Source organism: Callionymus lyra, chromosome 1 (genome assembly GCF_982586985.1).
Source record: "Callionymus lyra chromosome 1, fCalLyr1.hap1.1, whole genome shotgun sequence".
Classification (NCBI taxonomy): Eukaryota; Metazoa; Chordata; class Actinopteri; order Syngnathiformes; family Callionymidae; genus Callionymus; species Callionymus lyra.
The window spans coordinates 42,350,150-42,362,826 of record NC_141818.1 but is presented as its reverse complement, the minus strand read 5'-3'; the positions used below and the strand labels follow the sequence as shown (position 1 = coordinate 42,362,826).

Here is a 12,677-nt window from a genome sequence, read left to right as displayed (position 1 = left end):
TCACTCGGGCTTCTGATTGGCTCTCGCTTTAAAGCCCACAGCCTCGTCGACCAATCAGACTAACAAAACAAAGGCCTGAAAGATCCAGTTGCTGGGCAGAAGTTGGGAGAATATTGAGTGTTTGGAGCTTCGCTCAACTGAAGGTTCAAGTGAGTAAAAATAAAATTATATTCTTTTTAATTTTTATTGTTTTTATTTTCAACTAAATCTTTTGAAATCAAGTGAGTTTTGCTTCCAAAGATTTATAGTTTGAATCGATACTAGTTCCATCTGATCAATGATCGTGTATTTATCAACAACAGTGACGTTTTTTTTCTGCAAATAAATAAACGTTTTAAAGTATTTAAAAAATAATTAAACATGTCTTTTTTTTAATGTTGGTTCTCAAGTGTGTCGCACTTGTTATTAGCCGTTAGCATCCAAGCTAGCGCGTCATCGCTGTTACCGACACAGTGTTGACCGGAAGAAGAATCTCGTTTATTTCGTCTTTTATTTCACTTTATTTCGCTGCAGGTTGAATATCTGTGAAGATCCTCGTACGACATGGCGACAGACTGCGAGGCCTGGCTCAACTCCAACCCGGTCGGTGCGTAATAACAATAGTAAACAATTGCTCTTTAAACACGTTCAATAAACACAACATATCGAGGAACAAACGTGGACCAGACTCGCTGATCTGACCCTGAGTCGACACGTTAAAGTTTGAATCAATAAAACAAAAATAGTATCAAAACAGACATACGTACAATATTTAAGATTGTGTACCTTTAATATATTTTTAATATACTTTTATTGTGAAATATTGTGCATTATTTATTGTGAAATACTGTTTAAATCACTGCAGATAAGATCAAGTATTTCTTTATTCTTCTCATAGTCAAGAGGATTTAAGTTGTCTCAGCAGTTTATAAAAAGAAAACGATGAAACATACAAATACTATATATATATATATATATATACAAAAAAATAAGAAGAATGTTATAATGTGATGTATAATATAATCCTAAAACATAATTTCTGGCAACAACTCTGTTTGTGATTGTATCTCATTGATACATGTATATATAACAAATATAAACATTAATACAAACTTCAGAAGTGAAGTAGTTATTTGTTTATGGATTATTTCATCGTCATTTATCTAAACCGTATAACGTCTTTTATTATATTGCAGTTTATTCCTTTTATTTTTAACATTTAATCATATATCATGACCTCAACACTTAGTTGAGTTATTGATTGATTTTTTTTAATATAACAAAATCGTTTTTTTTTAATATTTTAATGAGTTAATTTTTTAATTTGTCTTAATGTTATGTACATTCATTATATTCTCCTTCACATTAGAGTTTTTTTTTGGAATCTATTTTTAATTTTTAATCATATGTCATGACATGAACAGAACAGTTATTTTGTTTAATTATTTTTGATGTGTTTTTTTTTTATATGTTGACTTAACTTATTGTTTAATCATATATATTATCACAAACGGTTTATTTATTCAATTAATTATTTATAATAGACCCTTATTAACATAATATTCATTGTATTCTATTAATCTTTGGACGTTGATTCGATCTTCATTTCTTACTGTTACTAAAGAACATGTTGACGACAATAAAGATCTTCACCTGCAGACGCCGGCGACCTCAGCGACTCGTTCCAGTCGGACAACGACGACAACGCCGCGTCCGCCAACAAGAACGAGATCAACGGCAACTGGGCGTCGACGCTCAGCAGCATCCAGGAGGCGCGACTCAAGGCCAAGGCCAAGCGCCGCCTGAGGAAGAACTCGTCCAGGGACTCGGGCAGAGGCGACTCCCTCAGCGACCACGGCGACGCGGTCCGGTGGACGAGCGTCGTGCCCAACAGTCCCAAGACCAAGTTGCTGGACCGACGCTCTCGACCCGGGAAGGGACGAGGACTTCCAAAGAAAGGTCGGAGACATTCGTTACTGAGGGTTTTTATCAATACGATGTGAGCAAGAGATTCATAATCACAGCTAGAAGGTTGATGGTTCCTCTCGTCCTCAGTCATCACTGTATCCTCTTGTCCTCAGTCATCAATGTATCCTCTTCCTCATACATCCCTGTATCCTCTCGTCCTCAGTCATCACTGTATCCTCTTGTCCTCAGTCATCACTGTATCCTCTCGTTCTCAGTCATTACTGTATCCTCTTGTCCTAAGTCATCACTGTATCCTCTCGTCCTCAGTCATCACTGTATCCTCTCGTCCTCAGTCATCACTGTATCCTCTTGTCCTAAGTCATCACTGTATCCTCTCGTCCCAAGTCATCACTCTATCCTCTTGTCCTAATTCATCACTGTATCCTCTCGTTCTCACTCATCACTGTATCCTCTCGTCCTCATTCATCACTGTATCCTCTTGTCCTCATTCATCACTGTATCCGCTTGTCCTCAGTCATCACTGTATCCTCTCGTCCTCAGTCATCACTGTATTCACTCGTCCACAGTCATCACTGTATCCTCTCGTCCTCAGTCATCACTGTATTCACTTGTCCACAGTCATCACTGTATCCTCTTGTCCACAGTCATCACTGTATCCTCTCGTCCTCAGTCATCACTGTATCCTCTCGTCCTCAGTCATCACTGTATTCACTCATCCACAGTCATCACTGTATCCTCTCGTCCACAGTCATCACTGTATCCTCTCGTCCTCAGTCATCACTGTATACTCTTGTCCTCATTCATCACTGTATCCTCTCGTCCTCAGTCATCACTGTATCCTCTCGTCCTCAGTCATCACTGTATTCACTCATCCACAGTCATCACTGTATCCTCTCGTCCACAGTCATCACTGTATCCTCTCGTCCTCAGTCATCACTGTATACTCTTGTCCTTAGTCATCACTGTATCTTCTCGTCCTCATTCATCACTGTATCCTCTTGACCTCATTCATCACTGTATCCTCTTGTTCTCAGTCATCACTGTATCCTCTCGTCCTCAGTCATCACTGTATCCTCTCGTCCTCAGTCATCACTGTATCCCCTCGTCCTTATTCATCACTGTATCCTCTCGTCCTCATTCATCACTGTATCCTCTCGTTCTCAGTCATCACTGTATCCTCTCATCCTCAGTCATCACTGTATCCTCTCGTTCTCAGTCATCACTGTATTCTCTCGTTCTCAGTCATCACTGTATCCTCTCGTCCTCAGTCATCACTGTATCCTCTCGTCCTCAGTCATCACTGTATTCACTCATCCACAGTCATCACTGTATCCTCTCGTCCTCAGTCATCACTGTATCCTCTCGTCCTCATTCATCACTGTATCCTCTCGTCCTCAGTCATCACTGTATTCACTCATCCACAGTCATCACTGTATCCTCTCGTCCTCAGTCATCACTGTATCCCCTCGTCCTTATTCATCACTGTATCCTCTCGTCCTCATTCATCACTGTATCCTCTCGTTCTCAGTCATCACTGTATCCTCTCATCCTCAGTCATCACTGTATCCTCTCGTTCTCAGTCATCACTGTATTCTCTCGTTCTCAGTCATCACTGTATCCTCTCGTCCTCAGTCATCACTGTATTCACTCATCCACAGTCATCACTGTATCCTCTCGTCCTCAGTCATCACTGTATCCTCTCGTCCTCAGTCATCACTGTATTCACTCATCCACAGTCATCACTGTATCCTCTCGTCCTCAGTCATCACTGTATCCTCTCGTCCTCAGTCATCACTGTATCCTCTCGTCCTCAGTCATCACTGTATTCACTCATCCACAGTCATCACTGTATCCTCTCGTCCTCAGTCATCACTGTATTCACTCATCCACAGTCATCACTGTATCCTCTCGTCCTCAGTCATCACTGTATCCTCTCGTCCTCAGTCATCACTGTATCCTCTCGTCCTCAGTCATCACTGTATTCACTCATCCACAGTCATCACTGTATCCTCTCGTCCACAATCATCACTGTATCCTCTCGTTCTCAGTCATCACTGTATCCTCTCTTCATCTCTTCCCAACATTTTTTTGAACTGTATTGCATTAAAGATTCTTTATTTCAGTGGCTGCTCCGTCAACTTCCTCTTCTTGACGACGTCATTTCCTGTCTCTGCAGGTGGCGCCGGAGGCAAGGGCGTGTGGGGGAAGTCGGGCGAGGTTTACGGGCCGCAGGAAGTGGACGAGAAAGATCCGAACTACGACGAGGCTCAGGTCCAGACGTCAATCAAGTATTTTAATGATATATGGAAGTAAATCAGTGTCAGAATGAATTCAATCGTTTCTATATTATAGTGGTTTTTATTTTGTAATGATGACTTGTTTTTTTTTTAATAATTGAACTATTTGAATGAATAAGTGAATTCAATCATTTGTTTATTAAACGCTTACATTATTAATTTAATAAAAAGTTTTAAATGTATTATTTTCTGAGTGTAGTTCCAATAGTTAGAAAAATATATATATATTTTTTTATTGAATTCAGAAAAAAACAGTTTTATATTCTAATTCCAAAAATAAATAAAAAATTCTAAATATATACATACTTTTTTTATTCATAGTCTTGTAAATTCAATATAATTTTTTTTTTTATTCGGCTTAAATTGAACTAAACCTTTAAATAAAAAAAAATATTGAATTAATTTATATATGAAATAACAACCTTTAATATACACGTTATTGTATTCAATGAAAACATAACCAGGCATAACCAAACGAGCACCGAGCACTGTGAACATTTAATCGTCATGTTGTGTGTCTGCAGGTGGACTGTTGTGTCATGTTGTGTGTCTGCAGGTGGACTGTTGTGTCATGTTGTGTGTCTGCAGGTGGACTGTTGTGTCATGTTGTGTGTCTGCAGGTGGACTGTTGTGTCATGTTGTGTGTCTGCAGGTGGACTGTGTGTACGAGGCTGTGGTTCCTGCTCTGGACGAGAGAGACTTTGAAAAGACGGTCGCTCCGATCGTTCAGGAATACTTCGAGCACGGAGACACCAGTGAAGTCGTGGTGTGTACTTGTTTGTACTTGTTTGCACTTGTGTCTACTTGTTTGTACTTGTTTGTACTTGTGTCTACTTGTTTGTACTTGTGTCTACTTGTTTGTACTTGTGCGTACTTGTTTGTACTTGTGCGTACCTGTGTGTACTCGTTTGTACTTGTGTGTACCTGTTTGTACTTGTGTCTACTTGTTTGTACTTGTGTTTACTTGTTTGTACTTGTGTGTACCTGTTTGTACTTGTGTCTACTTGTTTGTACCTGTTTGTACTTGTGTTTACTTGTTTGTACCTGTTTGTACTTGTCTTTACTTTTTTGTACTTGTGTGTACCTGTTTGTACCTGTATGTACCTGTTTGTACTTGTGTCTACTTGTTTGTACTTGTGTGTACCTGTTTGTACTTGTGTCTACTTGTTTGTACTTGTGTCTACTTGTTTGTACTTGTGTTTACTTGTTTGTACTTGTGTGTACCTGTTTGTACTTGTAAGGTAAGGTAAAACTTTATTGTGTGTACCTGTTTGTACTTGTGTGTACTTGTGTCTACTTGTGTGTACTTGTGTGTACCTGTTTGTACTTGTGTCTACTTGTTTGTACGTGTGTGTACCTGTTTGTACTTGTATGTACCTGTTTGTACTTGTTTTTACTTGTGTCTACTTGTTTGTACTTGTATGTACCTGTTTGTACTTGTGTTTACTTGTTTGTACTTGTGTCTACTTGTGTGTACTTGTACTTGTACTGCAGACATGTTGTGACACGTGTGTGTCGCTGCAGGAGATGCTGGCCGACCTGAACCTGGGCTCCACCAGGAGCCACGTTCCCTCTCTGGCCGTCACTCTGGCGCTGGAGGCTAAAGCCAGCCATCGAGAGCTGACGTCCAGGTTGCTGGTGCGACTCTGCGGGACGGTCTTGTTGCCGTGTGACCTGGAGACGTCCTTCGACAGACTCTTGCTGGAGCTGCAGGACCTGGTCCTGGACACACCTGACGCTCCACAGGTAGAAAGATGTTGTGTTGATGTTGCATATCATACGTCATTATTGTCTGTATTTGTATTGTGTGTGTGCGTGTCTGTCTGTTTGTGTTTTTAAATGTGTTTGTGTGTGCATATATGTGTGGTCTGTCTTTCCTTTCTTGTGTCTATTGTCGCTCTTTTGTGTCTATTGTGGCTCTCTTGTGTGTATTGTCGCTCTCTTGTGTCTATTGACGCTCACTTGTGTCTATTGACGCTCACTTGTGTTTATTGTCGCTCTCTTGTGTCTATTGTCGCTCTCTTGTGTTTATTGTCGCTCTCTTGTGTCTATTGTCGCTCTCTTGTGTTTATTGTCGCTCTCTTGTGTTTATTGTTGCTCTCTTGTGTTTATTGTCGCTCTCTTGTGTCTATTGTCGCTCTCTTGTGTTTATTGTCGCTCTCTTGAGTTTATTGTCGCTCTCCTGTGTTTATTGTCGCTCTCTTGACTTTATTGTCGCTCTCTTGACTTTATTGTCGCTCTCTTGAGTTTATTGTCGCTCTCTTGAGTTTATTGTCGCTCTCTTTAGTTTATTGTCGCTCTCTTTAGTTTATTGTCGCTCTCTTGACTTTATTGTCGCTCTCTTGTGTTTATTGTCGCTCTCTTTAGTTTATTGTCGCTCTCTTTAGTTTATTGTCGCTCTCTTTAGTTTATTGTCGCTCTCTTTAGTTTATTGTCGCTCTCTTGACTTTATTGTCGCTCTCTTTAGTTTATTGTCGCTCTCTTTAGTTTATTGTCGCTCTCTTGACTTTATTGTCGCTCTCTTGTGTTTATTGTCGCTCTCTTGTGTCTATTGTCGCTCTCTTGTGTTTATTGTCGCTCTCTTGTGTCTATTGTCGCTCTCTTGTGTTTATTGTCGCTCTCTTGTGTTTATTGTTGCTCTCTTGTGTTTATTGTCGCTCTCTTGTGTCTATTGTCGCTCTCTTGTGTTTATTGTCGCTCTCTTGAGTTTATTGTCGCTCTCCTGTGTTTATTGTCGCTCTCTTGACTTTATTGTCGCTCTCTTGACTTTATTGTCGCTCTCTTAAGTTTATTGTCGCTCTCTTGAGTTTATTGTCGCTCTCTTTAGTTTATTGTCGCTCTCTTGAGTTTATTGTCGCTCTCTTGACTTTATTGTCGCTCTCTTGTGTTTATTGTCGCTCTCTTGACTTTATTGTCGCTCTCTTGACTTTATTGTCGCTCTCTTGAGTTTATTGTCGCTCTCTTGAGTTTATTGTCGCTCTCTTTAGTTTATTGTCGCTCTCTTTAGTTTATTGTCGCTCTCTTGACTTTATTGTCGCTCTCTTGTGTTTATTGTCGCTCTCTTTAGTTTATTGTCGCTCTCTTTAGTTTATTGTCGCTCTCTTTAGTTTATTGTCGCTCTCTTTAGTTTATTGTCGCTCTCTTGAGTTTATTGTCGCTCTCTTTAGTTTATTGTCGCTCTCTTTAGTTTATTGTCGCTCTCTTGACTTTATTGTCGCTCTCTTGTGTTTATTGTCGCTCTCTTGTGTCTATTGTCGCTCTCTTGTGTTTATTGTCGCTCTCTTGTGTCTATTGTCGCTCTCTTGTGTTTATTGTCGCTCTCTTGTGTTTATTGTTGCTCTCTTGTGTTTATTGTCGCTCTCTTGTGTCTATTGTCGCTCTCTTGTGTTTATTGTCGCTCTCTTGAGTTTATTGTCGCTCTCCTGTGTTTATTGTCGCTCTCTTGACTTTATTGTCGCTCTCTTGACTTTATTGTCGCTCTCTTAAGTTTATTGTCGCTCTCTTGAGTTTATTGTCGCTCTCTTTAGTTTATTGTCGCTCTCTTGAGTTTATTGTCGCTCTCTTGACTTTATTGTCGCTCTCTTGTGTTTATTGTCGCTCTCTTGACTTTATTGTCGCTCTCTTGTGTTTATTGTCGCTCTCTTGCATTTATTGGCGCTCTCTTGTGTTTATTGGCGCTCTCTTGAGTTTATTGTCGCTCTCTTGACTTTATTGTCGCTCTCTTGACTTTATTGTCGCTCTCTTGACTTTATTGTCGCTCTCTTTAGTTTATTGTCGCTCTCTTTAGTTTATTGTCGCTCTCTTTTGTTTATTGTCGCTCTCTTGTGTTAATTGTCGCTCTCTTGAGTTTATTGTCGCTCTCTTGAGTCTAGTGTCGCTCTCTTGTGTTTATTGTCGCTCTCTTGTGTTTATTGTCGCTCTCTTGTGTTTATTGTCGCTCTCTTGTGTCTAGTGTCGCTCTCTTGTGTCTATTGTCGCTCTCTTGTGTTTATTGTCGCTCTCTTGTGTTTATTGTCGCTCTCTTGTGTCTATTGGAGCTCTCTTGTGTTTATTGTTGCTCTCTTGTGTTTATTGTTGCTCTCTTGTGTTTATATTCGCTCTCTTGTGTTTATTGTTGATCTCATGTTTATTGTCGCTCTCTTGTGTCTAATGTTGATCTCATTTTTATTGTCGCTCTCTTGTGTTGCAGTTTGTGGGTCAGTTCATCGCTCGAGCAGTGTGCGACCAGATATTGAGTCGGAGCTTTGTCGAAGGTTACAAAGGCAGAGTGGACTGTCAACACACCAGGTGTGACATGTTGTCGTCATATTTGAGACGAATGGAGTTGTAACACACACAGTGTTGTGTTGCTGTCTCAGGGCGGCTCTGGACCGAGCCGCGGTGCTGCTGAAGATGAGTTCTGGGGGTCTTCGTCTGGACAACAAGTGGGGCTCGGGCGGTGGTCAGAGACCCGTCACTCAGCTGGTCAAGGAGGTGAAGTGTCCTCCACTCTTTTGACGAACCATTTGTGTAACGAGTCGCTCCTCAGATGAACCTGCTGCTGAAGGAGTTTGTTCTCTCTGGAGACGAGAAGGAGGCCGAGCGCTGCCTCAAAGACCTGGAGGTTCCTCACTTTCACCACGAGTTCGTCTACGAGGTTGAAGATTCAACTTTGTGTGTGTGTGTTTGAAATGACACGTGTTTTTGTTCAGGCAATAATTCTGGTGCTGGAGTCGAACGGAGAGAAAACATCCAAAATGATTCTGTTGCTGCTGAAGTTCCTCTCAGAGTCCTCCATCATCACCGTGGACCAGATGCGGCGGGTACGGTGCCCCCTAGTGGTCAACTCTCTGCACTGCGCCTTCAGAGCTGTTGTCTTTTAAATGTTTTTTTAATGTCATTTTGTGAATGTGAACTTTTTTAAACAATGGTTCACATCGAGTCAAATACCTTCAGTTATAATCAAACAATTTTCAACTATAAGACAATTTTCAACTATAATCAAACAATTTTCAACTATAATCAACTATAATCAAACAATTTTCAACTATAATCAAACAATTTTCAATTATGATCAAACCATTTTTAACTCAAATCAAACAATTTTCAACCATAATCCAATAATTTTCAACCATAATCCAACAATTTTCAACTATAATCAGACCATTTTCAACTATAAGACAATTTTCAACTATAATAAAACCCTTTTTAACTAAAATCAAACAATTTTCAACCATAATCCAACAATGTTCAACTATAATCTAACCATTTTCAACTATAAGACAATTTTCAACTATAATCAAACCCTTTTTAACTCAAATCAAACAATTTTCAACCATAATCTAACCATTTTTAACTAAAATCAAACAATTTTCAACAATAATCCAACAATTTTCAATTATAATCAATTAATTTTCAACTATAATCAAACTTTTAACTTAAACTTTTTAACTGTGAGTAAACAATTTAAGTTTTTTCCTCTGTGTGTATAATATATTTCCAGGGATACGAGAGAGTTTATATGGATATTGCAGAAATCAACATCGACGTTCCTCGAGCGTACTTCATCCTGGAGCAGTTTGTCGACAGCAGCTTCAGTGCAGGAGTCGTGGACGTCAAGCTGCGGGATCTTTGTCCATGTCGGTGAGTAAACTCACACACGAACACGCACACATACACACAAAGTAACTGTGACACTTGTCTGCTCTCAGAGGTCGGAAGAGGTTCGTCAGCGAGGGCGACGGCGGCGTCATCAAACTTGAAAGTTAAGACTTGATTTTGTGCCAGAAGAAACTTTTGTACTCATATTTTTCCAAAAAACATTTGAGTAACGTGTGTTTCCTGGACGCTTGTGACTTTGAGAAGCCGGTTGCGCTTGAATATGCACTTTTGAACGACGCTGGTGTAGACAGACGTCAGTCATTCCCCTTGAGTTCACTGCCGACCTTCAGGTCTCCTTCAGAGAAGCTGCTTTTCTCCCGTCATCCTGCTTTTTGTTTTCTCGCTCAAGGAGGAAAGTAGGGCCACGAGTCATTGTACCAGGAGTTTATTTTTATAGTGTAAAAAAAGTATCTGCAACGACATGTTTTTTCTAAATGTAAACATCTTGAAATAAAGATCATTTATGGCGAGTGTTCCTTGAGCTGCTCCTGCTGTCTGATGGCCTCCTGAGCCTCCATGTGCATCTTCTCCAGCTTCTCCAGCGTCACCGACTTGAGCGGCAGCAGCTTAGGTTTGCACAGAACCATGGTCGGCGCGTCTTCCATGGACAGCTGGCCTGAACAAGAACACCTTTGATATTGAACTTCAGAAACAATCCTGGACACAAAGAGCGTATTCAAGAAGAACACGCTCAGTCCACTGACCAGAAACATTTTCTAGATGCTCTGCGAGAATAAAAGTTGTTTTTATTGTGAACAGAACCGACCTTGTTTGGGCAGAACTTCCCTCAGAGTGGACTTCACTTCTGGCATCGTGTTCTCTTCGTGTCCAGCTGTTGGGAAAAGTCACGTTTAGCTTTTGACTCTTGGGTCGAATCAAACACATTAACAACTTTCAACTATAATCAAACACATTAACAACGAAAAATCAAACAATTTTCAACTATAATCAAACAATTTTCAACCAAAATAAATTATAATCAAACAATTTTCAACTATAATCAGACGATTTCAACCAAAATAAACCAATTTTCAACTATTATCAAACGATTTCAACCAAAATAAACTATTATCAAACAATTTAACTATATTCAAACAATTTTCAACCAAAATGAACTATATTCAACCAATTTTCAACTATAATCAACCAATTTTCAACCAAAATAAACCAATTTTCAACTATAATCAAACGATTTCAACAAAAATAAACTATTATCAAACAATTTTCAACTATAATCAAAAAATGTACAACCAAAATAACTATAATCAGCCAATTTTCAACTATAATCAAATAATTTTTAACCAAAATCAAACAATTTTCAACTCTATTGAAACTATTTATTTTTGTTTTGACTCTGGGGTCAGATTAATAATAAAAAATTCATGAAACACATTAACATCACAATAAAAAAAAACATATGAATCAAATAAAGCAAAAAACGTGATGTTTGTTGATCCAATCGATTATAAACATAAACTAAACTTCGACGGTGTCTAACGGAACAAACAACGTTAGGTTCAAACAAAAGCGTTTGTTGATAAAAGAGACAAATGTTCACATGTTGAGGTTTGACCAGTTGGATTAGCATAAGCTAAGCTAACATCGTCTTCTACAAAAGCAGGATATTTTACGTTTTTTATTGTAAAGTACAGACGCGGACACTGAGCGACATTAAAACGTGTGTATTTGACAACGATCACGATTCACTATCAGCGAGTTTTATCTTGAAATAAACTCACCTTTCGCAGAGATGTCGCTCGTTGTCAAGCCAACGGGATTTACGGCTCAGGAGTTTCAGAAACTGGGTTTTACTGACACCTAGTGGAGACATCCAGAATTACTCTCAGCGTCTTTCACGGACAAATACAAATAGTTTAAATATTATTTCAACAAATATATGTTTATATATCTACGGAAATATCCTTAATAATATACGTTTCAAACATGACAAATATCTAGTATTTCGTTTTCAAAGCGTTGTGTTTTTACATTATGTTTTCAAAAACACATTTATTGTCCTTTAAAACGTTTATATGAACCACGCATTCACTGCTTTCTCTCTGTATTTGAGCGGCATCGTCACTGTCGTCATGTTAGCCTCTCATTTCAATGAAACATACATTAAAATAAATAATAACAAAGTGGTTCTTCGAAAGTCGTAATGAAAATACACAACAACCTACATCAATTTTGTATTTATAAAGCACTTAAAAACGACACACGTTGGCCAGTGATTAAACCAAATAATAAAATATAACAAGAAAACATATCTATCTATATAAAACCATGAGATAAAACTATAAAATTAAAGATATTTAACAACAACAATATGATTAGCCACTGTTTGGATAAAAGCCAAAGAGTAAAACAGTTTTAAAATGAAATACAGTCAATTTATTACCACATTTAATCTATTTATTATCTGTATGTTCAATTTTAAACGTGTTTCTTTTTTTCCATTATAAACTAGGCTTTTCAAAAGCTTTGATACTAACATATCCGAATACTTATTCTTAAAACTTGTTATAACAGTTGCATTTTCTTTAAATAACAGTTGTTTATTATTATAAATACTTAAATCATTTTTAATTTGAGTGTTTTTAAAAAAAAAAAATCCTTGTAGCATTGACACACTATATTGAGTATAGGACATAGAGTATCAACATCCAGTTGAAAATGTTAGAATTGCTAAAAACATATTATAAACATATAAACTATCTACTTTTTTTATATTCTATTCCTTGTTTGCCAAAAAAACGCCAGCTTCCTAAAGAAAACACAAACAGACAAATATTTCCTCAATCTCACCTCTGCTTGCACTACCTGTGCATT

General features: G+C 38.5%; 2 protein-coding genes across 2 annotated transcripts; one reads left to right on the top strand and one right to left on the bottom strand.

The window, feature by feature from the left end:
* The first annotated feature begins 40 nt into the window (after nucleotides 1-40).
* pdcd4b (programmed cell death 4b) lies at nucleotides 41-10,315 on the top strand. Its single transcript, XM_087808322.1, has 12 exons — nucleotides 41-149; nucleotides 514-586; nucleotides 1,639-1,938; nucleotides 4,085-4,179; nucleotides 4,858-4,971; nucleotides 5,730-5,951; nucleotides 8,395-8,492; nucleotides 8,564-8,678; nucleotides 8,734-8,841; nucleotides 8,897-9,007; nucleotides 9,688-9,827; nucleotides 9,896-10,315. The coding sequence occupies exons 2-12, from the start codon at nucleotides 544-546 to the stop codon at nucleotides 9,951-9,953; spliced, it is 1,404 nt and encodes a 467-aa protein (XP_087664448.1). The 5' UTR covers nucleotides 41-149; nucleotides 514-543; the 3' UTR covers nucleotides 9,954-10,315.
* Nucleotides 10,215-11,641, bottom strand: bbip1 (BBSome interacting protein 1). The gene is made up of 3 exons (XM_087808323.1): nucleotides 11,585-11,641; nucleotides 10,612-10,677; nucleotides 10,215-10,461 (listed from the first exon to the last, which is right to left on the bottom strand). The coding sequence occupies exons 2-3, from the start codon at nucleotides 10,655-10,657 to the stop codon at nucleotides 10,307-10,309; spliced, it is 201 nt and encodes a 66-aa protein (XP_087664449.1). The 5' UTR covers nucleotides 10,658-10,677; nucleotides 11,585-11,641; the 3' UTR covers nucleotides 10,215-10,306.
* Between the last annotated feature and the right edge of the window lie 1,036 nt (nucleotides 11,642-12,677).